This window comes from Camelus ferus, chromosome 35 (genome assembly GCF_009834535.1).
Source record: "Camelus ferus isolate YT-003-E chromosome 35, BCGSAC_Cfer_1.0, whole genome shotgun sequence".
NCBI lineage: Eukaryota > Metazoa > Chordata > Mammalia > Artiodactyla > Camelidae > Camelus > Camelus ferus.
The window spans coordinates 141,611-168,572 of NC_045730.1; the positions used below are offsets into that span (position 1 = coordinate 141,611).

General features: G+C 43.8%; 1 protein-coding gene and 1 long non-coding RNA gene across 17 annotated transcripts in view; one reads left to right on the forward strand and one right to left on the reverse strand.

Annotated features, from left to right (window-relative positions):
- Positions 1 to 12,082, forward strand: part of ZMYND11 (zinc finger MYND-type containing 11) — an 87,602-nt gene extending 75,520 nt beyond the window's left edge. For all 14 annotated transcript variants that reach the window (XM_032473893.1, XM_032473900.1, XM_032473895.1 and 11 more), the window contains 5 exons: positions 1,946 to 2,153; positions 2,499 to 2,567; positions 3,359 to 3,631; positions 3,894 to 4,079; positions 9,795 to 12,082. In XM_032473893.1, coding sequence (XP_032329784.1) covers positions 1,946 to 2,153; positions 2,499 to 2,567; positions 3,359 to 3,631; positions 3,894 to 4,079; positions 9,795 to 9,917 — 859 coding nt within the window. In that variant the 3' untranslated portion in view covers positions 9,918 to 12,082. The remainder of the gene's footprint in view (positions 1 to 1,945; positions 2,154 to 2,498; positions 2,568 to 3,358; positions 3,632 to 3,893; positions 4,080 to 9,794) is intronic.
- Positions 1,844 to 25,845, reverse strand: LOC116661557. 3 transcript variants are annotated; one of them, XR_004317491.1, is made up of 5 exons: positions 25,096 to 25,845; positions 23,886 to 24,259; positions 13,432 to 13,569; positions 12,456 to 12,649; positions 1,844 to 3,089 (listed from the first exon to the last, which is right to left on the reverse strand). It is a non-coding gene; the product is annotated as an uncharacterized LOC116661557 (long non-coding RNA). The 3 variants fall into 3 exon arrangements; XR_004317489.1 differs by lacking the exons at positions 12,456 to 12,649; positions 13,432 to 13,569; XR_004317490.1 differs by lacking the exons at positions 1,844 to 3,089; positions 12,456 to 12,649 and having other exon boundaries at positions 13,180 to 13,569.
- Between the last annotated feature and the right edge of the window lie 1,117 nt (positions 25,846 to 26,962).

Sequence of the window (26,962 nt, forward strand, 5' to 3'; positions counted from 1 at the left end):
GAGCAGGGGCGCACTGTGGGCTCCTTGGCCTCCAGCTCGCTGAGCCGCTTCTGTCCTGCATGTTGCAGAGCGCTCTGGGCTGACGGGTGGGTGGGCGGCCAGATTCGATTCTGCCTCTGTTTGTTAGGGTTACTCCAGACTGTCAGGTGGTTTTTGTTTTTTGTGTGTGGATCTCAGATTTCATACCCAGTGTTACTCCTTCAAACTGAAATCTGATTATCTATGGTAACAGAAATGATTAAAAGAGAACAGGAATGTATTTATGAATTGCCTGAGACTTAATTAAGTCTCATGCTGAGAACAGATGCGAATCAATTTTTACCATATCCAAGTGGTAAATAGATGAGGAAAAAATATTCTCCTGAGTCACAAGTTTGTTCCACATAGTCAGCAGTGTTTATAACTGAAATCTCTCTCAAAACACACTGCATTTAAAAAGTGCTTTAATACTTTTATTGATTGACTGATACCTAATAGCGCTCAGTAAATGTTTGTTGACTGGAAGAGTAAATATAAATACAAGGTTTAATGGCAAGGAACTCTTCCACAGGCAGAATTTCATCTGCACTCTTTCCAAGTGCGTTTACTTTGGTCTCTAGTAAAGCACTGTCAGGTGAGACACGTTGATGTAATATTTATAAATATTCACATGGCAGTTAAAACTTAACATTTCATCTATCATTACATACAACTAGGTTATTATATATTTAACTTGTGCTTTTAAATTCTGGAGCAGACTGGCTTAGTTTGTACAAGCAAGTTAGAAGTCGACATTATGGCTTAGGCTTACGTGCCAGGGTCTCTGAGATTCCTTCAGAACAGTCATAGACCTAGTACTTCTGAAACCCCGTAGTTACAGGCCAAGAGTGAGGACTCGGATATCGTGTACATCTAAGCAGAAGACTGAGACGTAAATCTGTGCATTCTTAGAGCTGCACCCCAGCTTGTATCCTCTGCTCCAGGAAATGTCTCACTCACTGTGGCTCATGCATCCTCACAGCTCCTGTCTCACCTGTGACTTTCCTTCTGTTGGAAGTCCTCCCCTCATAAGGTCCCATCAAAACCAAGCCCGAATGAAACCTTGTGACCACTCACAACCAAATGAAACCTGCTTCCTCTCCGGATTCACCGACTGTACGCTGCACTGTCTTATCACTGGGTCTTGGTTGCGCAGTGGCCGTATTCGTGGAAATGCCAGCCTAATAATTAGGCACAGCGAGTGCCATCACTAGGTTCCAGCTACTAATTCATAGCTTACGTAATCCCATCGGCTGCCACCTGGACACGGCAACGTCTCCTCCAGCTATCACGTGAGGCAGGAAAAGTCATAGGTCCCCTGCACTGTTGTGCTTTGCATTGCCATTGGTCGAACAACAGGCACACGGTCAGCCTCAGTCTGGTTGGTGCAGCCTTTCCAGCTGGATGCTAACCTAAGGCAGTCAGGTGATTAGCACCCAGGAGAATTCTCTTGAAATTCTGGCTTCTCCCCTGTAGAACCAAATACGGTTTTAGATCAACCGTGTGCTCCTGCTTGATCACTGAATGGAACAAACACGTTTCCATTCATTAACCGCTGCTCGTCAGATGAACAGGGCTGTAATGTAAACACACTCACTGCGTGGTGGTCAGGGGCCCTTGTTTTACATATAAGGGTCTCATGAAAATTTCTGGGCATTTTCTAATGATTCTGTGGTTCTAACATGCAAATAGCTAGATTTTGAATAGCTGACAGTGTTCAAAACAATAAGAGAGATGAAACACTTTTTAAAGGACTTGTGAATTACTCCAATTCTGAGAACTTTGCTTTGATGCGTGAAAAACAAAAGTCACCTCACCTCTTTTCTACTTGGTAAGTTTTTATTCAGACCACAAGTTGTACTTTACAATAGGTAGGGTTTCTACCATTTTGGAAGTTTCTAACTACCCCTTTCAACGCTGCTCACAGGGCCTGGATTCCTTCTGAAAACATACAGGACATCACGGTCAACGTTCACCGGCTGCATGTGAAGCGCAGCATGGGCTGGAAGAAGGCTTGTGACGAGCTGGAGCTGCACCAGCGTTTCCTCCGTGAAGGGAGGTTCTGGAAGTCCAAGAACGAGGACCGAGGGGAGGAGGAGGCGGAGTCCAGTATCTCCTCCACCAGTAACGAGCAGGTGAGTGGTGCCCTGCAAACCACCTGTCAGGCGCTGTCCTGCAGGAGCCCGCGTCAGCACACGCGCCTTGCTTTATTCTTCCTTTCACGTAACATTTGTGAAGTGCTCTGCGAAAGAGACCAAACCAGCTCCAGTAAACAGACGAGCCTCCCCCGACCCTGACCCCGACCCTGCCGGCTCGTTCGCTCTCTCTAGCCCTCGGCCTGAGGACTCATCCCGTGAAGGCCAAGCACGCGGTCTTGAAGGAGCTAATGCAGAGGGCACAGTGCTCGCTCCTCACGCGGGGGTGAAGCAGTGTTTCATAGGGTCTGGAGTAACGTGCTGTCACCTTTGTCATGCCCACAGCTGAAGGTCACTCAAGAACCGAGAGCAAAGAAAGGACGGCGTAATCAGAGTGTGGAGCCCAAAAAAGAAGTGAGTCGGCCGCCTTGACGCGTCCAGGTGGCAGTTGACCAGGAAGTGTTTTCACAGCTGTGGTCAAGGCAGTGCTCCTGACAGGTGCTTTCGAAGCGCGTTGCCATTGGTCGAACAATAGCAACCAAGCTGGGCGCAGCGCCCCCACTGTCACATCACCAGAGTAACACGCGTGGGGGGAGGGGTCTCCTTATCCGCGAAGCAGCACGGACCTCGTCTGGCTAAAGGGGAGGACGCTTGGCCGCGTTTCCTCCAACTCTTGATATTTTCTCATAGCATTATTAAAAAATAAAGTCTTTATCCAATAAACCAATGAGGCCAGCATTTAAAAACTGAAAGAAACTATGGCTAAGCTCAGCCTTTTAAAACTGTGTAGTCCCTGCATATTTTAAAGCAGGTGTGAATTTGTGGTCCAGACACACACTCGGCGAGAAGGGGTTTAGGGCGTTTGTTAATGACTCTCCTCCAAAGAAGTGACGGTAAGTTGATGGTGATTTCATATGATAAGTTTTCTCCTCTGGTCTATATTAAAAGAAAAAACCACAGTATTAGTATGTAATGAAATTGTAAATGAAGTTCCTGTTTAGAATTATTATACCTAATAGCTGCATGTTTAAAAGTTTTTTTAATTTATTTTTAATTGTAAAACACACAGAACAATTTTCCATTCTCTAACATGGTTTGTGAACAGCAGTTTGCTGCGTGGCTGTCTACGTGTATCAGTCCATCCTTCTCCTCGCAGAGCTTGCTCTTGAACTAGGAAATTCTGTGGCACTTTCTTTACCCTTCAGGAACCAGAGCCTGAAACGGAAGCAGTAAGTTCCAGCCAGGAAATCCCCACGATGCCTCAGCCCATCGAAAAAGTTTCCGTGTCAACCCAGACCAAGAAGTTAAGTGCCTCTTCACCAAGAATGCTGCATCGAAGCACGCAGACCACCAGTGACGGAGTGTGTCAGAGCACGTGCCACGACAAATACACCAAAATTTTCAATGACTTTAAAGACCGAATGAAGTCTGATCACAAGCGGGAAACGGAACGTGTTGTACGAGAGGCCCTGGAGAAGGTAATGCAGCCCCGCGGCCAGCGCCACCGCGTGTGCCGGCCTGATGAGTGGGAGGGCCTCCAGCTCTCTAAAACCAGACAGGCAATAAAGTGTCTCTGTTTTCATCAGTAGCCGTACTTTGCTCACCTATTTTTATAGCCCTTAATGAAATGGAGGGAAGAGATTTCTACCGTTCAGGTAGAAACTGTGTATGAAGGCTTTTGCTTGGTGTTCTGTGTAAATTATGAGCTGACATTGTGGGTTATTTTTTTTTTCATTTCAGCTGCGTTCCGAAATGGAAGAAGAAAAAAGACAAGCTGTAAATAAAGCTGTAGCCAATATGCAGGGTGAGATGGACAGAAAATGTAAGCAAGTAAAGGAAAAGTGTAAAGAAGAATTTGTGGAAGAAATCAAGAAGCTGGCAACACAGCACAAACAGCTGATTTCTCAGACCAAGAAGAAGCAGTGGGTAAGTAACACTGTTTTCTTAGAATCTGATTTCTGAAACAATAACATGGGTATGATGAAAATTAATTCAGAAAGATATATATGGCATGTGCAGAAATTATTCCTGAAATAAGATCTAATGTGAAATTGTCAACTGTCACTAACTTTTAAAAATTTTATCGAAGGCCCTGTAATCTCTCATCTCCAGGTCCCACATGACAAGTATCGCTCGGGATTATTTTGTTAAATTAAGGTGCTGATACTTCAGGACAGAACACACATTAGTACCACTGATTCGTGTCTTCCCTTCTACGCAAGTGTTTTATTTGGAAAAGCTGGTTTGGCCCTGACTTCTGCTAGTAACTCCTGGTGGTGATATCTAACTTGTAAAATCGTAAACGTTAAGTATCGTAATAGCAAATTAAGCGTTTTTTAGATTTTACTGCGTTTAACATTTATGCATTAGATTCTATTAAAGAAATCAATTACTTTTACTTCATAGCAGTAACATCTTACTGGTCTTTAACTTCACTTAAACACTGACAAATAGTTCGTTTTTTATTACATTCTGTTTGTGACTCTTGTCTCCTACCTGTTTTAGCAGCTTCTGAGCAGACATTCTCCACACATCTCAGTTAATTGGCGGGGAAAAAAGTTTTCTTCCCCAAAGCTCTTAACTTGGTTTTAATTTTAATGAATTACTGTGTGAACTTTTGTGAGTCTTCATTTGATCCAGACTACATTCTGAAATGTCTTTAAATACATGTGAAGTAAATGTTTTGTGAGGGAAGTAAACATAAAGATTGTGATAAAGATTTGACAAGGAGGAAAGAGAAACTTAGATATAATTTAGAAGAAGAAAACTTAGAAGGAGAAACAGATGAGTAATGAAATATAAATATCGCTGGATGGGAATTAATGTGTTCTCGAGGTGGTAACCAGCAGCGCCCTGACACCAAGTCTGTAATTCTGCGTCCCGCAAAGGTAAGAGGAATCGTAACAGCTGGACTTAAGAAGTGGCCGTAAATTTACCAACGAATCAAGGAAATGGGAAGAGGGGGCTGTGATAATTACACTGCTTTTTGTAACGTCTTTCTTTCCATTTGTGAAATAGCTGAAGTTGGTATTATTATACGTGTCTGTTTGATTCCACACATAAATGATACCATGTGGTTTTGGTCTTTCTCTGACCTGCCTCACCCAGCATGATTCCTCAGGGTCCATCCATGGTGTCACACACGGCAGGATTTCCTTCCACCGCGTGACTGAATAACCGTCCATCGTGTGTGTGTGTGTGTGTGTGTGTGTGTGTGTAGTAATGAATACACGTACACACACAGACACGCCACATCTTAATCCATTCATCCACTGATGGACACTCAGGTTGTGTTTGCTTGTCTTGGCTGTTGTAAATATGCTGCAGTGAACAGGAGGGTCCCTGTTCCCATTTCCTTTGGGAAAATACCCAGAAGTGGAATTGCTGGATCGTACATGGGTGTTGTAATTTTAATTTTTTGAGGAATCTCCACACTGGTTTCCATAGTGGCTGCACAAATTTACATTCCCATCAACAGTGTAGGAGGCTTCGTTCCCTTCACATCCTCGCCGACACTTGTCTTTGATGATGTTCATTCTGACAGGTGTGAGGTGTCTCGTTGGGATTTTGGTGTGCGTTTCCCTGATTGTTAGTGGTGTTGAGCCATTCATGTGTGTCTGTTGACATTCTTTGGAAAAATATTTAGGTCCTTTGCCTGTTTTTAAAAAATTTTGTTGAAGTATAGTTGATTTACAATACTGTGTTAGTTTCAGTTGCACAAAAAAGTGATTCGGTTATATGTGTGTGTGTGTGTGTGTGTGTGTATTCTTCATTATAGGTTATTACAAGATACTGAGTATAGTTCCCTGTGCTCTACAGTAAACCCTTCTTGTTTATCTGTCTTCGATACAGTAGCGTGTGCGTGTTAACCCTATGCGCCTAATCTATCCTGCCCCCCACCCACTTACTTATTTTTAATTGTGTTGTTTGGGTTTTTTTCTCGAGTTGTGTGAGTTCGTTATGTATTTTGGTATTAACTCCTTACTGGATGTGTGGTTTGCAAATATTTTTTCCCATTCGTAGGTTGTCTTTTTATTTTGTTGATGGTTTTCTTTGCTGTGCAAAAGCTTTTTAGTTTGATGTAATTCCACTTGTTTACTTTTACTTTTGTGGCCTTTGCGTTTGGTGTCAAATAGAAAGAACATCATTGCCAAGACCAGTGTCTAGGAGCTCATCTACTGTTTTCTTCTAGGCGTTTGAGAGTCTCAGGTCTGTAATCTACTTTGAGTTGATTTTGCCTGTGGTGTAAGACAGTGGTCCCGCTTCACTCCTTTGCATGTCACTGCCCAGGTTTTCCCAGTGTCAGTCACTGGAGAGACTGCCCTTTCCCCACTGCATATTCTTGGCTCCTTTGTCATGAAGTCATTGACCATATCCGTGTGGGTGTATTTCTGGGCTCTCTATTCTGTTCCATTGATCTTGGTATCTGTTTTAAAGCCAAACTATACTGCTTGATTTATATCCCGGTTTTTTAGATGAGGAATTTGAGGCTAATGAGATTAAACAGAGTGACTAGAAACCGACTTGGCAGAGCTGGGACTCACCCTCCTAAGCTACTTCTACTCTAATTTCTAGTAGACTAGTGACAGATTTAGAATTATTCTTGTATTATAATTAAACCTTGCAGTATTGTAAGAAATAGCACGGTACTGAAGGACAGAGTGTGTGTAGCTATGTCAGATGCCAAAAAGATAGATGTTAAGGTGGCATACAGCCAAGAGGAACATAGGAAGAAAGACACACCCTTTAAATACATCCACAAAGAAAGGAAGAAATACAAAGCGAACGCGTAAGTAACAGGATAGTGCTGCCCAAAGTGTTATTGAAAAATAAGGAAACTAAGAAGTTACATAAGCTTGGTCTAAACTCACATGACCAGTTAACGCAAGCCCAGATCCAAACCCAGATCTGACTCATTCCAGTTATTTCCAGAATTAAAACATGCCATCCACACTTTGTAAATAGTAACTTCACTGAAGCTGCAGTTGTTGACAGAGGATCACAAGAAATATAAAAGTAATTTCAGTAGATAAGAAAGCACAGCACGTGCACTTAGAGGGTAGAATTTTAGGTACGAAACGTAGGCTGTTTCCCCGGGTCCCACGCCCAGGACTCTTACCATCAGCCGTCAGGTCTAGGTCTGTGTAGGCCTGTCTGCAGAACTGTCTGCAGAACTCACCTGTCTGAACAGACCCATTCTGAGGGCTCACATCCAGCACGGCCTCACCCTCCTTGCCTGTGCATCCTCGCTGCGGTGTCTTTTTGATCCCATCACTCTTGTGCCAGCTCAGCTTGAAACCTCAGCTTTTACCCTCTTACCTTTTCCTCCCCGTGTCCAGACAGTCCAGATTCACATGTGTCCCCCCTCTGTTAGACAGCATGTCCTCGATGTGTGTATTTTTATCCAGTCTGTCAGTCTGTGTCTTTGGCTGGAGAGTTTAGTCTGTAAGTTCGCAGTAGTTACTGGCCAGGGGACTGACTGCTGTCGTTGTGGTTTTTGTTCTCCACACGCCCTACACCATTTTTGTCCCTCATCTCATACGTTCTAGTCTTCTTTTGTGTTTAGTTGACTTTTTGGTAGTGAAATGTTTAACTTCCTTTCCTTTTGTTTATATTCTATTGCTTTTTTCTTTGTGGTTACCATGGGGACTATATTTAACATCCTAAATTTATGAGACTAATTTGAATTTATAGCCGTTTAACGTCAGCAACACATAAAATCTCTGCTCCTTTACTGGTGATGCCTTGAAATTACGTCGTCATTCACTGTGTACCCAAAAACATAAATTAAAAATTACTTTCTGTGTAGAAAAAAAGATTTGGGGTTACAAGCTACTTTACAGTAATAGTATAAAAGCTAGTAACGACTTTTTCCTTTAAATCTGTTAGTTTCTTAAATCATGCAAGAAACTGAACGTGCAGTTACGAGCCGTTGTTGGCTTGACACCGGCTCTGTAACTGCCCACGTGCGCGCCTTGACCGAGCTCCTTCCAGCTCCGCCTCCGCCTCCCCTGCAGGACCGCCTCGAGCACTTCCTCTGTGGCAGGTCCAGTGGTCCCGCAGCTTTGTTTATCTGGGATTTTAAAGTTTTCTTCCTCACTTTTGATTCTCCAAGGCCGAGAGTTTCCTTTTCCTTTTAGCACTTCGGCTGTATGGGCCCTCTGACGTCTGCCCCAGAGTCTCTGACACGTGCTGATGGTTACTGACGGTCCTGTGTGCGTGGTGTGCGTGGTGTGCGTGGCCGCTCCCATGAGTCCCGGTGGTTTGTAGACAGCACGTCTGGGGGGGGGGGGCTCTCAGAGTTTATCGTGCTCGGAGTTTTTTGAGCCTCTTGAGTGTTTATGGTCGTAGTGTTCTCGCTACTCTTTGCTCGCGTCTCCTGCCGGGGCTCCCTCGGGGCACAGCTTGGTCCTTGGGATGGTGTCGCACAGGTCCCTTTAGCTGTTGGCTTTTCTTCAGTCTTTTCCCTGACGTGTTGAATTTCATTGTCCTGTCTTGTGCCTGCTCAAACCTGCCTTTGAGTCCCTGCAGTTTTTCACCTCAGTTAACAGGTTTTCTTTTTGTTTCTGCTTCTTACTGGTATTTCCATTTTGTTCATAACATTGTTTTCTTGACTCTCTCCACATCATCCTTTATTTCTTTGAGCTTCTTCAATAGTTGTTTAAAAGTCTTCATCTAGTATATCTGCCAGGATGTCTTTTTCATGGACAGATTCTGCTGATTTTTTTTCCTTTGAATGGTCATGCCTTCCTGCCTCTGTGTGCCTTGTGATGTTTTTGATGTTGAACACTGGACGTTTGATTCTAGTAACAGGGTTACTACAGCTCATTTTCTCCCCCTTTGCCTAGTTTGCTCTTTTATTTTTCTTTACGGTGTAAATTAAATGCCGTCTTAGGTCTTCTCTGAGTCTTTCCTTGGGCATATACATTTCACTTCCTAATTTTCCCCATATATGCAGTTGGTTTTGAATGTCTGGCTTGCAGAAGGGGCCCTAGAAGGGCCCTGGGCCTTTAACTCTTCTGGACATCACTTTGGCTGGAGGAGGAGGGGCTTGCGGGCCGTGAGGGAGGTGCAACAGCAGTGGCTGCCCCTGCGTGTGGTCAGAAGCAGCCGGCAGCAGGACAGAATCCTTGCTGCCCACCGGGCGCGTTGCACCACGCAGGAGCCTGGGGCTAAGCGTGAGGATGGGTGGCTGTCCCTGTCCTCAGAGCTGGAACTGACCAAAATTAACCATAATTTACTGTTCAAGCCTCCTGCTGAAAGTTGCAAGCCTTCAATAGACTTCAGAGTTCCAAAATAGTTATTTCAGACAGATTCTACAATAGAGTTGTTGTCCAGGTGGGAAGACAGATTCCTGGTGCTTCCTGCTCTGCCATCTTCTCTATTTTAATAAAATAGAAGTTACTTGTGTGTGCTGATGGGAATGACCCAGTAGAGATGAAAAAAGTTGATGTGGTACCACGTTTGCTCACCAATGGCTGTGTGCTGATTCCTGCCATCCGTACTCTGGTGTCTTGGCGATATGAATTGAAGGTTAAGCCAGAAAGATCTGTAAACACACAACATCCAAAGTCCACGATTGTAGCCAGTTTCCTGTGCGTTTCCTCCCATCTAACGCGGGTCACGGTTTCTCGTCTGCAGTGCTACAACTGTGAGGAGGAGGCCATGTACCACTGCTGCTGGAACACGTCCTACTGCTCCATCAAGTGCCAGCAGGAGCACTGGCACGCGGAACACAAGCGCACCTGTCGCCGGAAAAGATGAAGGCTGGTTCTTCCTGGAGAATCACTGACGGTTATTCTTCTCAGACACAGCGGTTTTTGTTTCCAAGAAGCCAAAATTGTTTAGAATTTGCTTCCCATTTTGCACCAGCCTTTAAACACTTTTCGTGAAGAAATTTTGCACAGTAGTTTAAATCTTTTGTTAATGCTCCTCTGGAGTTTTTCAGGGGGTAAAAGTAACATCAGTGGAGGGTATTATTTTAAATAAATTTTAATTGAGAGTTTGTTGCATTTTCAGCAAATTTTAAAACATTTTTAGGTTTTACAGAGATTTTAACCTTTAAACAACAGATCTTTAAAAAAACAACAGGTGAATACGAGTGAGTTTAACAAAGAAACATTTAAAATAGATCTGAATGTAAGAACTACAGAACTGTTTCAGAAGTAAAACATACTACCTTGATGTGAAATTTATTTCTTAACCTTGTTGAGCTGGTTTTGTTCAGCTTACGTTACTGTTTAAAGGCATTATCTGTTGGTTATGCCAGTGGGTATGTGATTGAATTTAGGGAACAGGGTTGACACAGCAGGTGCTAGTCCTGCATATTTTTTCTGAAATATTTCCCAATTGTGTTTTTCATTATTTCTTTTCAATATATAACTTTTATAACAAATTATTAGCTTTGATCTTGTAGTTTTAAATTGCAGGGAACTGGGGTAATCTTTTACTGAGCTGGATCTTAGAGAAAAAATATTTAAATTTTAAAGTTTGCACATTTCATCTTTGTCCTAACATGAGTGCTTGTAACAGAATAAACAACAAAAATAAAAAAGCCAAAAGCCACCTTTATCAATACGTGAAATTATCGATGAGGCAAACAAATTTCTTCAGTGCTCCCCTTCCCTCCCCGAGTGTCGTCTGATCGCCTGTTATCTGGTGTCACCTCGCATATTGTAAGTTAATACTAAGAGGAAAGAAAGCACTTAAGTTTCACAGAAGCCGTTGTTTGTAGTAATGGCTCATTGCCTACTAATGGACTCCATCACTGTACACAGAATGAAGAATAATGCATGTTAATTTTCTTGTATTAAAGATGCCGTGATTTGTAAAAAGTCTGTATTTTGCGGAATGTCTGGATTAAGAAGCATTACCAATAGGAATGGATCGATAGTTGAATAATGATTTTTTTTATACATAGATATATAAAATACAGCCAGGAAAACTTAAATTACTTTTTTTAAAAGAAAACTCACAATTTATGTTTTTTCAAAGACTGACCTTAGACCAAGTCAAATTCCCATTTATCATTTAGTTATTTTTTAAGGTTAGAGAAATAATTTGTAAATATTTATTTAGACCTTTGATATTTATTAAAGCAATTACACACAGTGGAAGTGAAAGAATCAGGAGAAAAACCTTTTAAAAAGTTTTCTCCAGGTTTGTCAGGGTCACTCTAAAGATAAAATGTAACTAGGTCTTCTGTGAAATAATCACCCACCCAGCTCTGATGCTGTTGCAAGATGGTGGTGACACAAGTCAATCGACAAGCTGCCGCCTGGTGGCTGCAGGGACTTCGCGGCAGCCCCCATGTCACACCCTCCCTGAGTCACACAGGGACTTGGCGTTCTCGCCGCTCCCGCCCTGTCGCCCTGTGATTAGTCAGTGTTGCCATGGTGCCGTGGTCTGATTGAGATGTCGTAACCAAGAACGCTTACCTTCTCTGATTGTTTTCCAAGTTTTAAAACTTCGATCCACCCCTATGAGAGCAAGTTATTGTGGAAATATTTTTGGTGTAAAATCATTCCAGAGTGTGTACTATTTACCGATAGCTGCATGAAAGTAAGATTCGTGTTACTTTGGCTTTTTTTGTCTCCGTTGACACGGTTGCACATTTCCAAGTTACTACAGCGTGAAAACTGTGTGTTAAAAAAAAAACAAAATTAAAAAAAGAGATTGTGGCCTGGTTTTGTAAAAGTTTTAGGTAAAATTACAATTGATTGTTTTAGGAATCATTATTATAAATTTTCTGCAAATCATAAAGCGATACCAACGTGTTGAGCTTAGCCACTCTGCACATTGTAATTACTCATTGTGGCTGTCCAGTGCTACGATGCATTCTGGCATTTTGTAAGCTGCTCTGACTAGCAATATATAGATTCATTTAATGTGTTAACATTGGTTAATAAATGTATTTAAAAAAAAAAAAACTGGCTTTAAAAAACTGTTGATTTAGTCCATTTCTCTAGACCAAACCAAACACAACTCTCTTACACAGTGACCGCACACTTCCTGTGGCCTGTCCACTGGCGACTGTTCATATAAAACCAGTGTGTTGAATAATTCACTGAAAATAACTGGTTCACTTAAACAGTTATTTAAGTTGAATTTACTTTTACCAGTCGTCAAAAAAATCAGGTTTGTTTGAACTACAAAGACTGTTTTCTTAACCCTTATGCTAAGCTAACATACAGACAAAATTACTCAATAAACATTTGAAATTCATCAGTATTGTCAATTTCAGTACATCATCCCACCCTGTGTCACTCACTTGCCCAACCAGTTCACGTGATGCCAACCAACCTCGACTCAGGCCAGTGTCGCCCTCCTGACCAGGCCACAGCGCAGTAGCGACGTCTTCTCTGCCTTCACCCCTGATCCAGTGGCCCGCACACGTCCGACGTCAGGACCTCCGGAGAGCTGGTTAGGACCCTGCTGCATCCCACCCCTAGGACTTTCATTGCTAACAAGTTCCCAAGTGTTGCTGTGAGGCCATCCTTTCAAAGGAAAAACAACAGACCCTTTCTTGAGAAGCACATAGACACGCATAAAGTGTAAGTGTTTGACAGGTTCCTGGGGCCCACCTGTAGACTTCTCACCCCCAGAAGGATCCAGGCCCCTCAGGTTAAGGCCACATGATCCAGCGGGATTTAGAGAAGCAAAAATAAGATAGATAAGGAAAGTCCTGTCACTGTGACCTGATCAGAGCCTCAAACGTTCATGTGCACACAGGTCGCCCGAGATCTACTTAAAATGCATGATCTGACTTGGAAGGTCTGGGCCGGATGGAACTGGTGATTCTGCTGTTTCTCATAAACTCCTGCTGGACAGGGGTTACACCTGAGGCAAGGTCTTATAGGATATGTTAATCACAAAAGAATAATTACTACCACGCTAAATTATAAACTATAAAAACAGTGCTATTGGGTGACTATATATGAGAAGCATATACATTATGTAAGATTTTCTAGTCACCATATTAAATATTAAACCACTAAGTATCTAATAAACATTTAATGCTAAACAGAACAAAATCAAATAAGTTAGATAAAATTAAATAAAAACCATTAAATACTACCTAATAAAAACATAGTAAGTAGTAAATCATATTAAAAAGGGACCAATTAAATTAATTATAATAATATATCCTACTTTAATATATCGAGAATATTATTTCAATATTTAAAGAGATATTTTACATTCCTGTTTTGTAATAAGTCTTCAAATCCAGTGTGTGCTTCCTGCTTTCTGCCCATCTCCGTTTGGACTTTTCACTTACGTGTGGCTGATGACACCCACACTGGACAGAGCAACCTGACGATGAGCTTTGTCCAAGTAACTGCCCCCACCAGCATCCCACCTGCAGTCAGGACTCATTCATCACATGTGTATTAGAGGGCCAGCTGATACCTAGCAGCTGATAAGAAAAAAATCATTTTTTTTTTGCCAGAATTTGACCTCTCTGAGGGTAGGCTCTTGGTCTGTTTCAGAGTCTGAGATTTGAGAGCTTCAAGTCAACAAGCTCTAAACTGACATTTCAATTGTGCAGCCCTGGGAAGGGGCCCTAAGGATCCCTGTGGCTCCACAGGGCAGTTTGAAAACTTTGACCCAGTCCAACTGCATAACCTCACACCGGGGAGAAAGCTGAGACCCAGAGCTACTGAGAGTCAAGAGCCAGGTCCCTGACATCACATGTCCTCTTCTGCAGCCCCATGAAGACCGTCAGTGGCTTAATGAGGTCCTGCAGTGATAAGAAACAATCCCTACCCTCCAGGGGCAGGACAGTGTCACTGAACGTATCGACAGCTAAGTAAATTTAGAAGGCACAGTGTGAGCATTAACTTCTTCATTCATTTAACAAACACTTGAGCTCCCACAGCATGTTAGGTGCTGAGTGCATGAAAATGAGAACAGACACATTTCCTGTGTCTTCCTGTAGCTTACAGTCTAGTGAGGGCGCCAATCAAATCAGTGCAACTTTAGTTATAACCCAGAGGTGGGTGCAATGAAGGAAGAATACAGGACTATAGGATACAGAGAAAGCATACACAGGAGGGGAAAGATTAGGGAAGGCTTAAAAACCTGTATGGAAGCTGAACCTTGAAAGGTGAGCAGGAGTCAGCTAGAGAAGAAGGGCAATCCAGTGGACCCAATGTCGATTTGGGATGATTGATTTTTCTCGTTTATATTTTTACTATGAACATAACTTTTAAAACCAGGAAAAGGAGTTATAAAAGAAAAAAGTCTTGGCTAGAGAGGTCTGTAGGGTTAAGGGTTACAGGAGAGTAGTTTTTTTCAAGCACGGAGAGAGATCTGACATGGTTAAGGAAGCAGGAATGGGGTGATGCCAGGAGAGCATGAGGGTAACTGGCACCAGGGCTGAGGGGACAAGGCTTGGGTGCACACGACAGATGATGAAGAAGTGAAGGCTGAAGGAGACTTCTCTTGAGAGCCGTGTCAGTGAACGGGAGAAGGGAAACACTGAGGGAAATCACTTTTAGGCCAAGACGGACATACAAGTGATGGTGGAACACACCAGCATCATGGCGGTGTGAGGTTTTCCCCCTCTTGTCCTTTTTCAACAAGGAATCGGCCTTCCATCCATGAACAAAAGTGCCTCTGGGGTTGCTGCCATGTGCCCAGAGCCTGTGAGGGGTCTTGCCCACTTCTGCGTCCAGTAATGGTCAGGCAGACCTTGATACAGGCTGTGGAACCCAGGGGGCAATGAACTTGCCCAGCCCTCTGGCCGCGGTTGGGAAAAACCTGGAGAGTGCTGACCTGGGCAGAAACCCACAGAAGATAGAGAGATGGCAGAAATCCAGCCTCCCCCAGGGGATATTCCAGAGTGAACCTTCTGGAGAGGGAAAAGGTTTGCATGCAGTGCAGACGGTCAGGAGGACTCCCAGTGCCACACCTCCCCCACCCGACCCCCTGAGCCAGGAATCACTGCGTACAGCGGATCTATCTGGCAGTGGTGACCTCTTTCACAGGAGACAGGAGAACAGTGAATGAGCCCCTAGCCACACAGTGGTGTGGGAAGCAGCTGGAGAACCCGTTTCCCTTCAGGAGCACCAAGTACTGACGCAGGACCTCCATGACTGACAAGAGGGAAGAGATAAGAAAGAGGCAGATAAAAATACTGAAGGTCATTGCAGGGTAATGTAGTTCCTGCTAACTGCACCCAGCAAGAAGTCCACCCAGGAGCCTCCGGGAGTGCCACTCCTGGGACCAGGTCCCCGGGCATCCCAGTGCCCTGAGAGCGAAGCTCACACCTCCTCCCACCCTGCAGTCCGCATCTTGTGCGTGCTGCCGAGTGCCCAGCAAGAGAAAGCTGCAGCAGACAGTGTGATCAGAGAACAGGTCAGGGCGTGTGAGTGAGGGAGAAATGGGGAACTAGAGCTGTAGCACCCCCTTCTGGAAAACACAGAAGTGGTTTCCAGTAGCCCGTCTGGTGAGCCTGTAGGAACCAGAAAGGACAGAAACGCTTTAAAAGTCTACCACAAGAGGGAACAAGGAAGAGCGGAACAAGTGTGCCCAGACAAAGGCAGAGTTAGTAACAATACCCACAAACAGAAGACCCCAGCTGAAGGCAACTGGCAAAGATTCAGGGACAAATGCAACAGCAGAACACAAAACTACAAGGAACGCGAAAAATCAAGGAGCCATGTCATCATCCAAAGATGGTAATAATTCTCCAGTAGCCAAACGTAATGGCATGGATTTTGAGATCTAGTTGATAAAGAATTCAAAATAGCTGTTTTGAAGAAAAGCAACAAGCTGCAAGAAACTCAGAAAGACAATTCCATGAAATCATGAAAAGAAAAATGCTGGTTCAAACCGAGACATTTACCAAAGAAATAGAAATCATAAAACAGAACCAAGCAGAAATTCTGGAGCTGAAAAACTCAATGAATGAAATGAAAAACACAGCAGAGTAGAGCACATGGAGACAGAGCGCGAGCGTCAGAGGACAGAGACTCTGAGACAGCCCAGCTTAGGGGAGAACCAAGAGGAAGAGTGAAGAAGCCCCTGTGATACACAGGGTTCCAGCGAAAGGACAGGTAGGATAATTAGGGCTCCAGAAGGTGGGGAGAGAGAAGGGGCAGAAAGTTTATTTACAGAAACAATAGTTGAGGATTTCTCAAACCTGGGGGGCAGGTGCTGGATATCCAAATTCACAAAGCTAGTACATCACCCTATTATCCCCACGTAGAAAGACCTCTCCAAGACACATTATTTAAAAACTGTCAAAAATCAAAGAAGAAATACTTCCAAGAGAAGCCAAAGGGAAAAAAGATGGTAACCTACAAAGGGATCCCCATCAGTCTATCAGCAAACTCCTCGGCAGAAACCCTGCTGGCCAGGAGGGAGTGCAATGGCACAGTCAAAGCACTGGGGGGAGGAGCCCCCCAGCTGAAAACGCTCACTCAGGCAAAGTTATCCCTCAGATTTGAAGGAAAATAAGTATCTTCCTAGACAAACAAAGGCAGAGGGAGTTCATTACCCTAGACCTGCCTTTCAGGAAATGCTGAAAGGAGTTCTTCAAGCTGAAATGAAAGGACACTAATCTGTGACATGAAAATATACAACACACTTGGTAAGGCAGACACATAGTCGGACTCACAAAACTCTAACTTGTAATAGGAAGGCATGCTAATCATTTAACTACAGTGTAAGAGTCAAAGGGAAGGTATTAGGAACGACCGCAGCTTCTACAATTCGCTGCTGCCTGCGCAGTATAGAGAGAGGTGAGTAACGGCTCACAGAACAGGGGGAGGCCAACAAGCACAGATTCTGTCGGTGATCGAAGTTATGTTGCTGTGAGCTTAAAGAGGACTGTTTCATCTATGAGAAGTCTTATGTAAGGCTCATGGTCACCGCAAAGCAAAAACCTAGAGCACATGACAAGCAGGGAGGGGAGACAGAGAGCACTACCACAAAAAAATCACAGATTTACAGATCTCTGTATGGAGAAACAGAGGGAAAAGGAATAATAAAGAATAATAATAATAATAAATAATAAAGAAATGCAAAACAACCAGAAAAAACTAACAAGGTGGCATTAAGTATCAGTAATGATGCTAAAAGTAAATGATTGAATTCACCAATCAAAAGTTACAGACTGGCTGACTGGATTGAAAAAAAAAAAAAAAAAAAGACCAGACTATATGCTGACTAAAAGAGCCACATAAACTCAAAGTGAAGGGTGGGAAAAGACACTGCACACAAGTGGGAAGCAGAAGAGATCAGGGATCGCGGTGCTTCTACCAGACACAACAGACTTCAGGCCAAAACAACAGTAGGAAACAAAGAAAGCCATACTTTGATGATAAGGGGGTCAAGTCATCAGGAGGATAAAAACAGCTATGAAATATAGATGCTCCCAACATCAGAGCACCTGCGTATATTAAGCAAATAGCAGCAGATCTGCAGGAAAAAGATAGAAAACAATACAGTAATAGCAGGGGGATCCAATACCCCACAGTCGGCAATTGACAGATACTCCAGACAGAAAATCAACCAGAAGACATCGAGCTTAAACCATACATTAGGCCAAACTGGACTAACAGACATTTATAGACATTCCGTCCAGCAGAAGCAGAACACACATTTTTCTCAACTACACACAGAGCATTCCCCAGGACAGATCATAAGATATGACCCAAAACAAGTCTTCGCAAATTTAAGACGGAAATCATGCTAAGTTATCTTTTCCAAGCACAACAGTATGAAACTAGACACCAACAACAGAGGAGAGCAGAAATATCTACAGATATGTGGAAATTCACACACTCCAGAATCACCAGTGGGTCAAAGAAGAAATCAGAAGAGAAGTGAGAAGATATCTCCAAATAAATGAAAATGGAAACAAAACACCAAAACCTGTGGGATGCTGCAAATACAGTTCAGAGAGGAAATTCTATACCAATAAATGTGTATAGTAAAAAAATAGAACGATCTCAAATAAACAACCTAACTTTGCACCTCAAGGAACTAGAAAACAAAAATAATAAAGCCCAAATTTAGCAGAAAGAAGGCAATAACAAAAATCAGAGCAGTAATAAATGAAACAGAAAGAAGAAAAATAATAGAAAAAAATCAATGAAACCAAGAGCTGGTTTTCTGAAAAGATAAAATTTACAAATCTTCAGTGAGATTAAGAAAAAAGAAAAAAATACTCAAATAAATAAAAAATGAAAGAGGAGAGGTTACAACTGATAAGGATCATGAAGCTATCGTGAACAACTGTATGCCAACAGATGGGGTAACCTAAACGTCCTCTGTGCTCTTTCCAGGCATCTCTCCCCACCACCGCTGGCAGCCACTAATCTTTTAATTGTCTCCACAGTTTTGCCTTTTCCAGAATGTCTTATTGGTGGAGTCACGCAGTAGTTAGCTTTTTTTGACTGGCTTCTTCCACTCGGCAATGGAGCATTTAAGGTTCCTCCACGATTCTCATGCTTTGATGGCTTATTTCTTTAGCCTGAATAATAGTCCATTGTCTGGATATACTTCAGTTTATTTACCCACTCACCTACTGAAGGACATCTTGGTTGATTCAAAGTTTCGGCAACTGTGCTACCAACATCTGTGTGTAGGTTTCTGTGTGGACATAAATTTTCCTTTGGATAAACACCAAGGAATGTGACTGTTGAATTGTATGGTAACAGTACTTTTTGTTTTGTAAGAAAATGCCAAAATGTCTTCCAAAGTGGCTGCATCATTTTGCATCCCCACCAGCAACATATGAGAAGTTTTGCTGCCCTGCATTCTCGCTGATATTTCGTGTTATCAGTGCTTTGGATTTTGGCCATTCTCATTAAGGTGCGTAGTGTTACCTCGTTGCTGTTTTAATTTGCATTTCCCTGATGACATATGATGTGGAGCACCTTTCTAAGTGCTTCACTGCCATCTGTACGACTTCTTCGGTGGGACATCTAATCAGTTCTCTGGCCTGTTTTTTAATTGGATTGTTCATTTTCTTATTGTTGATTTTTAAAAAATCTTTGTATACTTTGGATAACAGCCCTTTACCAGATGTGTCTTTTGCAAATATTTCCTCCCCGTCTGTGGCTTGTCATCTCATTCTCCTGACAAAGTCTTTCACGGAGCAGATACTTTTAGTTTTAATGAAGTCCAGCTTATCGATTACTTTTTTCATGGATCATGTCTTTAATGTTGTACCTAAGTGTATCGTCTACGTCTTCTCCTATGTTACTTTTAGGATCTCACAGTTTTGTATTTCACACTCTGGTGTGAGAGCATTTTGAGCTGATTTTAAAGATGAGTGTGGAGTCCGTGTCTAGATCCCTTTCTTGCACGTGGGTGCCCAGTTGTTTCCGCATCACGGCTGCAGAGAATGTCTTTGCTCCCCTGTGTTGCTTTCGTTCCTTTGTAAAACGTCACTTGGCTACATCTACGAGGACCTATTCTGCTCCACTGACCTACTGTCTGTTCTTTCGCCAGTACCACACCACATGCTTTATAGTAAATCTCGAAGTTACGGTGCATCAGTCCTCCAAATTTGCTCTCCTCCTTCAACGCTGCGTTGGCTCTTCTGGGTCTTTTGCTTCTCCATGGAAACTTCGGAATCAGTTTGTCAGTATCTACAAAATCATTTGCTGGGATTGAGTCTTTTTTTGGATCGAGGTGTGAAGAGCTGACATCCTGCTTCACTGTCTTCCGACCCGTGTCATGGAACGTCCTTCCACTTATCACTTCTTTGATTTTGTCCGTCAGCGCTTTGCGGTTTCCCTCATATGGCTCTTCTGCGTGTTTCAGGCCTAAACCTATTTCGTTTGGGGTGTGCTACAGTAAATGACACCGTGGTTTCAATTTCAAGTTCCGCTTGTTTATTGCTGGTGTATAAGAAACTGACTGACTTTTGTATGTCAACCTTGTATCCTGCAGACCTGCAATAATCACTTATTAGATCCAGGAGTTGTTTCATTGATTCTTTTGGATTTTCTACATAGATGATTATGTCATCTCTGAACAAAGCAGTTTTATGTCTTCCTTCCTAATCTATACTTTTATTTCCTTTTCTTGCCACAGTGCATCAGCAAGGACTTCCAATACAGTGTTGAAAAGGAGTGGTGAGAGAGGATATCTCTGCATGTGCCTAATCTTAGTGGCAAAGATTTGAGTTTCTCACCATGAAGCATGATTTTAGCTGTAGGGTTTTTGTTAAGTGTTCTCTATCAAGTTGAAGAAATTATCCTCTGCTCTTAGTTTCCTAAGAGTTTTTATAATGAATGGATGTTGAATTTTGCTGTAAGCTTTCTGTGCATCTAACGACAGGATATGACTTTTTCTTTTTCGTTCTGCTGATGGAATGCATTGCACTGATTTTTAAGCACTGAGGCAGTCTTGCCTACGTGGGATAACCCTCGCTTGGCCGTGGTGTAGGGTTCTTCTGTACTATTTCAGATTTGACTTGCTAGGGTTTTCTTAAGGATTTTTGCATCGATGTTCATGAAAGATACTGGTTTGTAGTTTTCTTTCCCAATAAAGTCTTTGTCTGATTTTGGCACGAGGGGAACACAGGCTTCGTACCAGTACTGGGAAGAATGAGTTAGGAAGTACTCCTTTCACTTCTGTCCTCTGAGAGATATTATAGAGAATGTGTGTAACTTCTTCCTTGGACATACCTGGTAGAATCCAACAGCGACCTCGTCTGAGCCTGGTGCTTTCTATTTTGAAAAGATATTAGTTATTGATTCAAATTCTTTAACAGATACAGGTCAACTCAGACCATCTGATTCTTCTTGGGTGACTTCTGGCAGATGGTATCTTTCAAAGGACTGGTCCATTTTGTCTAGGTTATCAAATTTGTGGGCATGAAGTTGTTCACAGTATTCCTTTATTATGCTTTTATGATCCATGAGGTCTGTGGTCCTCTTTTATTTCTGATATTGGTAATTTATGTCTTCTCACTTTCTTCCTTAATTAGAGGAAAAGGCTAGAGGCTTAAGGATTTGACTGATCAAATTTTCAAAGAACCAGCTTTTTGTTTCATTGTTTTTCTCTTCTTTAGTTTTAAAACTGATACAGAAGTCAAACAGTTAAAAAGGTGACTCACTGAGAGCAGCCCAGCCATTTAGTTCTCATTATCAGAGGCAACCACTGCCACCAGTTTCCTTAGGATATCATTCCACAGAAATGCACAGATAAGCATTCACCGCCACACTGGCATCTGAGAAAAGTCTAGCTCACATCTTAAATACGTTTTAATGCGAATCACATGTGTGTATATATGTAATATACATGTATGCACACGTGTACATGCATGTATACCAAACATCAATCTCTCAAACTTTAAAAAAATAAAGTGTAACCAGAATGCACAATAAATTAAAAGAAAGAGTTCTAGGAAGATGGCAGAACAGAAAGCGTCATAAAACTGCCTCCCCACCTAGACCACAACTGCACTGACAGGATCCGCCTAACGTACCTGTCGTGATCCCTGAAGTCTACTGAAGGCTTGCAGCTTCGAAGGGAAGGTCTGAGTGGTAAACTGCATGTAATCTCAGTCCACCTCTGCTGTTAGCACCTAACAGCTACTCCTCTAGCCATGTGGCAGGCAGCTGCGCACATGTTCTAGAACTTTAAATCGAAAATGGTTACAAGAGACCAAAAAAGGACACTATATATTAGTAAAAGGTTCAATACAGCAGGAATATACAACAGTTATGAACACGTATGCACCCAATTACAGACCATAAAAGTATAGGAAGAAACACTGACAGAAATGAAAGGAGAAATAGACAGCTCTGCAGTGACAGCTGGAGACGCCAGCACCCCACTCACAGCCATGGAGAGAGCAACCAGATGGAACCTAAGTCAGGAAACGGCGCCCTTGAGCTACACAATGAAGCAACCAGGTCTAACAGTCACACACAGAGCACTCCACCAGCAACAAGAGCATCGCCACCTCAGCAATGCTGCCTTTGGACCGATGAACACAGGAAGCATTTTTGTTTAGTTTCCTCCAGCAATGCTTTATAGTTTTCACTGTGCTCAAAGTGAGCTAGAGATCCAACGCGATACCTATCCAAATTCCAAAGATATGAATCCTAAAATTTTTTAAATCTTAAGGGACCCCAGATAGCAAAAACAATCTTGAAAAAGAGGATTAAAGGTGAAGGATGAATACTTCCGGATTTTAAAACTTACTACAAAGTTACAATAATCAAAACAACATGGTACTGGCATAGGAATAGAATAGAGGGCCCAGAAACATTCTCCAGCATATACTTTCAAATGATTTTTGAAAAGGGTTCCAAGACCACTGAAGGCAGAAAGGATAGCTTTTTTTTTTTTTTTTTTAACAAATGGTGCTAGAAAAGGATATCCACACTGCAAAAGAATGAAGCTGGAGCGTTATCAAAATCATATACAAAAATTAACTTAAAATGGATCAGATCCTCAATGTAAGCCTTAGAAGAAAACACAGGGCAAAAAGCTTCATGACATTGGATTTGGAAGTGATTTCTTGGATATGACACCAAAGGCACAGGCAACAAAAGAAAAAATAGAAAAACTTCGCTCCATGAAAATTATTAAATTTTGTGCATTGAGAGATACTACCTACAGAGTAAAAAGGCAGCAGAACCCACAGGAGGGGGAACATGTTTGTAAACCGGGTATCTGGTAAAGGGTTAATATTCAGAACACACAGAGAGCTCCTAAAGCCCGACGGTAAAAAAACCAGACAGCCCAATTCAAAACTGGGCAAAGTCCTTGAACAGGCCCTTCTCCAGTGAAGACGCACAACTATCCAAATCACATGAAAAGATGCTCAACGTCATTAATTGCTGGGGAAATGCATCTCAAAACTGAGATACAACCTTTCACCCAACAGAACGGCTACCATCACAACAGAAAACATGTTGGTGAGGACATGGGAAAACTGGAACCCTTGTGCACTGTTTGTAGGAACGTAAAATGGTGCAGCTGCTGTGCAAAACAGTAGGGCGGTTCCCCAAAAAAGTGAAAAACAGAATTTTCAAATGACCCAGAAATTCCCCTTTGGGGCATATACCCAAAAGAATTGAAAGCAGAGTCTTGAAGAGGTATTTGTATACCCATGGTCACCAAACATGTAAGCAACCCAAATGCCCATCGGCAATTGAATAAATAAAAAAATGTGGTCAGACGCCAGAGACATCCGACGTGGCACCAGTCACGAGAGAGAAACGCCACGAGAACAGACCCTGAGTTCCTGTTGCTCAAAACTCTGAGCTGGAAGTCCCGGGGGACATCCAGAGACCAGGCAACAAGGAACCCCGCCGAGAGGCCTGAAGACAAAGGTCACTGCGTGGATCCCAGGGCCCCCTCACCTTTATCCACCTGCAGAAGACATGCTCCCCATGCTCTAGAAACTCTGCAGAGGACGAGCAGGAGGGGCAGGGGTTAGATCAAAGACGCAGTATTCTTGTCCAGGAGAGACTGCACGTGACCTGGACGGACTGATTCTGTAACTGGTTTGGACCAAGCTCTCCTTCGAACCAAGTCTTTTCAGTGAGTGAGGTCTCAGAAGTGGGTCAGATGAGGTTTAGACAAAACAGTTGTACATTCTCTGCTTAACAACAACAACAGAAAGACAACCCACCCTGTTCTAGCTCATTTTTAGAAAGATCATAAAGATTAAGATTAAGCTATAATTCTTACAATTTCTTAGTAATTCCAGCAACCACGTATCTGCTGTTGGACTAGGAAGACAACACATACCTTCTCCGTTTGTTTGCTTCCAGACTAAATCTTGTGATTTCTGTTCAGTCCGTTCACCAGGAACCACGTCCACAGGCCTCGGAATGTGGGACACGCTGTAGTGAAGCCAGGAGTGACCTTCAGACTCGGCTCTGACACGTCTGCACTTGGCGATACTTCTCTTCCCACATCCTTTCTCCCCAAAGAATTCTGCTTGAGATGGTCCCATGAGAGTTTTTTAAAACAAATAGTTTTATGCACAATCAGAGGTCAAAGCAGAATCTTCTCTGGGCTGGCACTATTAAGTAGGACAAGGAAAGTGCCAGAACCCGGTGCGACACACACACCAGAATGACGCTCTCAGGCCCTCACTCGTCTCAGGCCCCGGAAATCTGCTGAGAGACGGAAAGCTCGGCTAAGCAAGAAAAGCCACGTGTGCCCAAACCAGGCAGTCTCGAGAGCCACACAAGGGGGATAAATTCAGCCACGTGAAAATGAAAACGCTCGCAAGAGCTCAGCACGGCAAACAAGCAAGCGTGAGGAAGAGGGGCAGGACGGGAAGACACACCTCAGAGCGTCGCAAAGGGCCGATCTCCCTCACCAGAAGTCACAGCCGTCAAGAGGGAGCGGACAAAGCCAGAGGCACAGCCAGCACGACTCCCAGACAGACACACCGCAGACACGCGCCGAAGCCCACACTCCGCCCCCAGGGAGGAGACGGGGCGTCACAGCTGGTGCAGAGGAGGGTTCTAAGAACACCCCAGACACAGAGAACAAGGAACTCTGAGGCGAAGTTACCAGCGGAGGGAAAGAGGTCTGCCCACAGGGGGACAACCCGCACTCCTGCGGGCAAGAACAACTCGTATTACTGTCAGCTTTCTGCAGCTGACAGATTGCAAAGTAGCTCGAAGCCAGTAAAAGGCAGAGAACCTGGACAGGTGAGCTGGACAGGACATCCGATAATCTTTTTTTTTTTTTTTGGTCTCTTAAAAATCATTCACAATATTTCCTGACAAGTTTGTAGTTTAAGGGACATGAATAAAAATAGTTCACAGGAAAAGAAATACAAACAGCTTTCAAAATATTAAAAAGAATACTCAACCTTATGTATAAGGAGATAAATACAAATTAAAACAACACTCCCATTGGTGCAGAGCTGCTGGGGAAGGTGAAAGATGGACGTGGACGCCCTGGCCACACCCGCGAGTGACAGACACAGCTCCCGACTCACCAGACCCCGTCCGGAAGGCTGTGCATCAGACACGCCTGCCCACACAGGGAATGCACTGCCTTGGCTGTAACAAAACGCGAATGGAAAAAGGCCAAGTTCCACTGACAGGAATGGAGTCAGGGCAGAGGGAAGACTGCGCTGCCTTTTTGAAAACAGCCACTCTCTGTGGTAACCGTTGAAGAACCGAGCACACGGCAGGCTTCCTTTGGGTTAGAAGGAGGGGAAGGTCCGAACTGGCTTGTGTTCACACAGAAACACAGCAGCAACTGGCAGAAGTGGTGGCCTGGCACGGACGGGGGTGGGGGCAGGGACAAGACTGGAAGCGTGACGTCCGTGCTGGGACCACGTGACTGGATCACCTGTTCCAAACGTGACATCGTCTTCAAAATGCTGATTTGGGTTTTCCCAGCAGCCCAGACCGTCAGCGGTGGGGGGCGTGCACAAGTGGCTGGGATGCTTCCTCCCTCCTCCAGGCGTGGCGCTCCTGATGGCACCAGACCCCCCGCTTTCTACCACCAGCTCCATCAGGCCCCGTGCCTCCTGGACCCCCGCCCCTCCCTAGTCACGTGCTGCCAACACAGCAGGTGCTCCTTAAAGGTCACCAAATGGACTTGCCATCCTTGTTCCGCGGACAAACAGGTGCTGGGATGTTTCCTGGAACAGAGACGTCTGGAAAACAGAGGTGGCCACGGGGAGAAGGCCCTCCCTGCAGTAAACCGTCCTCCGCAGGCCGTCCTGTCACATGATGAACAAAACATCTATTAACATGTTAACAGCTGAATATCTGACTTGGACTCTAAACAGACCAAATGGAGGGTTTAATCACTCACATTACAGAGAACTAGGGGTTCTCTAAATAGCTGCTGCAGTGTTTCTCCTCACATCCCGCAGCTTTTGGTAGTTAGAAACTAAGAGCAAACGTGCTGGCCTCTCCTGACGGACGATCAGTCAGGCACTAAGGACGATTCTGTTTAAAAAGAATCCGGGCAATCTGGGGACTTTGGTGTCGACTTCAGGAAATTGGAGCACCGGGTTATCCTGCTTGGGCCAGGACGCCAGAAACCCCTCCTCTGACGTCACACGGGGAGGAGGGAGGGGCTGGGCCTGTCGCCTTGACTTTTTGAGACCCCAGCAGCCTGACAGGGTAGATGGCAGAGCGATGCCCTGACCCCCGAGGCGCCCCCGCCCCCGCCCCCACCCCCACCCCGTGAGGGGTACACAAGCTGGTCCTACCCGCACAGCCCGCTGTTGCGCCTGGAGGCAGGCTGGTCATGGCGGGTAAACGAGTCGCTGGCCTCACAGTCACATTCTGCTGGAAGATTAGTCTGGAGAACAGTGTGCGCAGGGAAGTGAGGCCTTTGAGGTCGCCTTGTCTCAACCCCTCTTCACGGGGACAGGAAAGCTGATGTGAGACCAGGACTGAGCCCCAGCCTCTGGCTCGGAGCCGGAGGCCTGCTCAGGCCTCACTGCCCTTGCTGGACACGAACCCAGATGAGGGGTGGGCTCCTCGCCCAGTTCATCCCAGCAACTACCTAGGTTGGTGCTCAAATACTTGTTGACTGAATAAACGGACGAGACAGAAGTTGAAAAATTTAAAAATTTAAAGCTCAAACTATCAGACTCAAACCAAATTCTTTTTGAAAAAAAAGTCAGCATCAGAAGTTAATTCTCCAAAGTTTGCCTTTCTCCTTGTGTGTCTCAGAACAGGAGCCAGCAAACTACAAGCCCAGACCTGGACAAATCCAGCTACTATCTATTTTTATAGAGCCCGCAAGCTAAAAATAGCATTTACACTTCCGAACTGTTGGAGAAATCCATAGAATGACATTTCACGAGGGGAAAATTACACGAAGCTCCCACTTCTGTG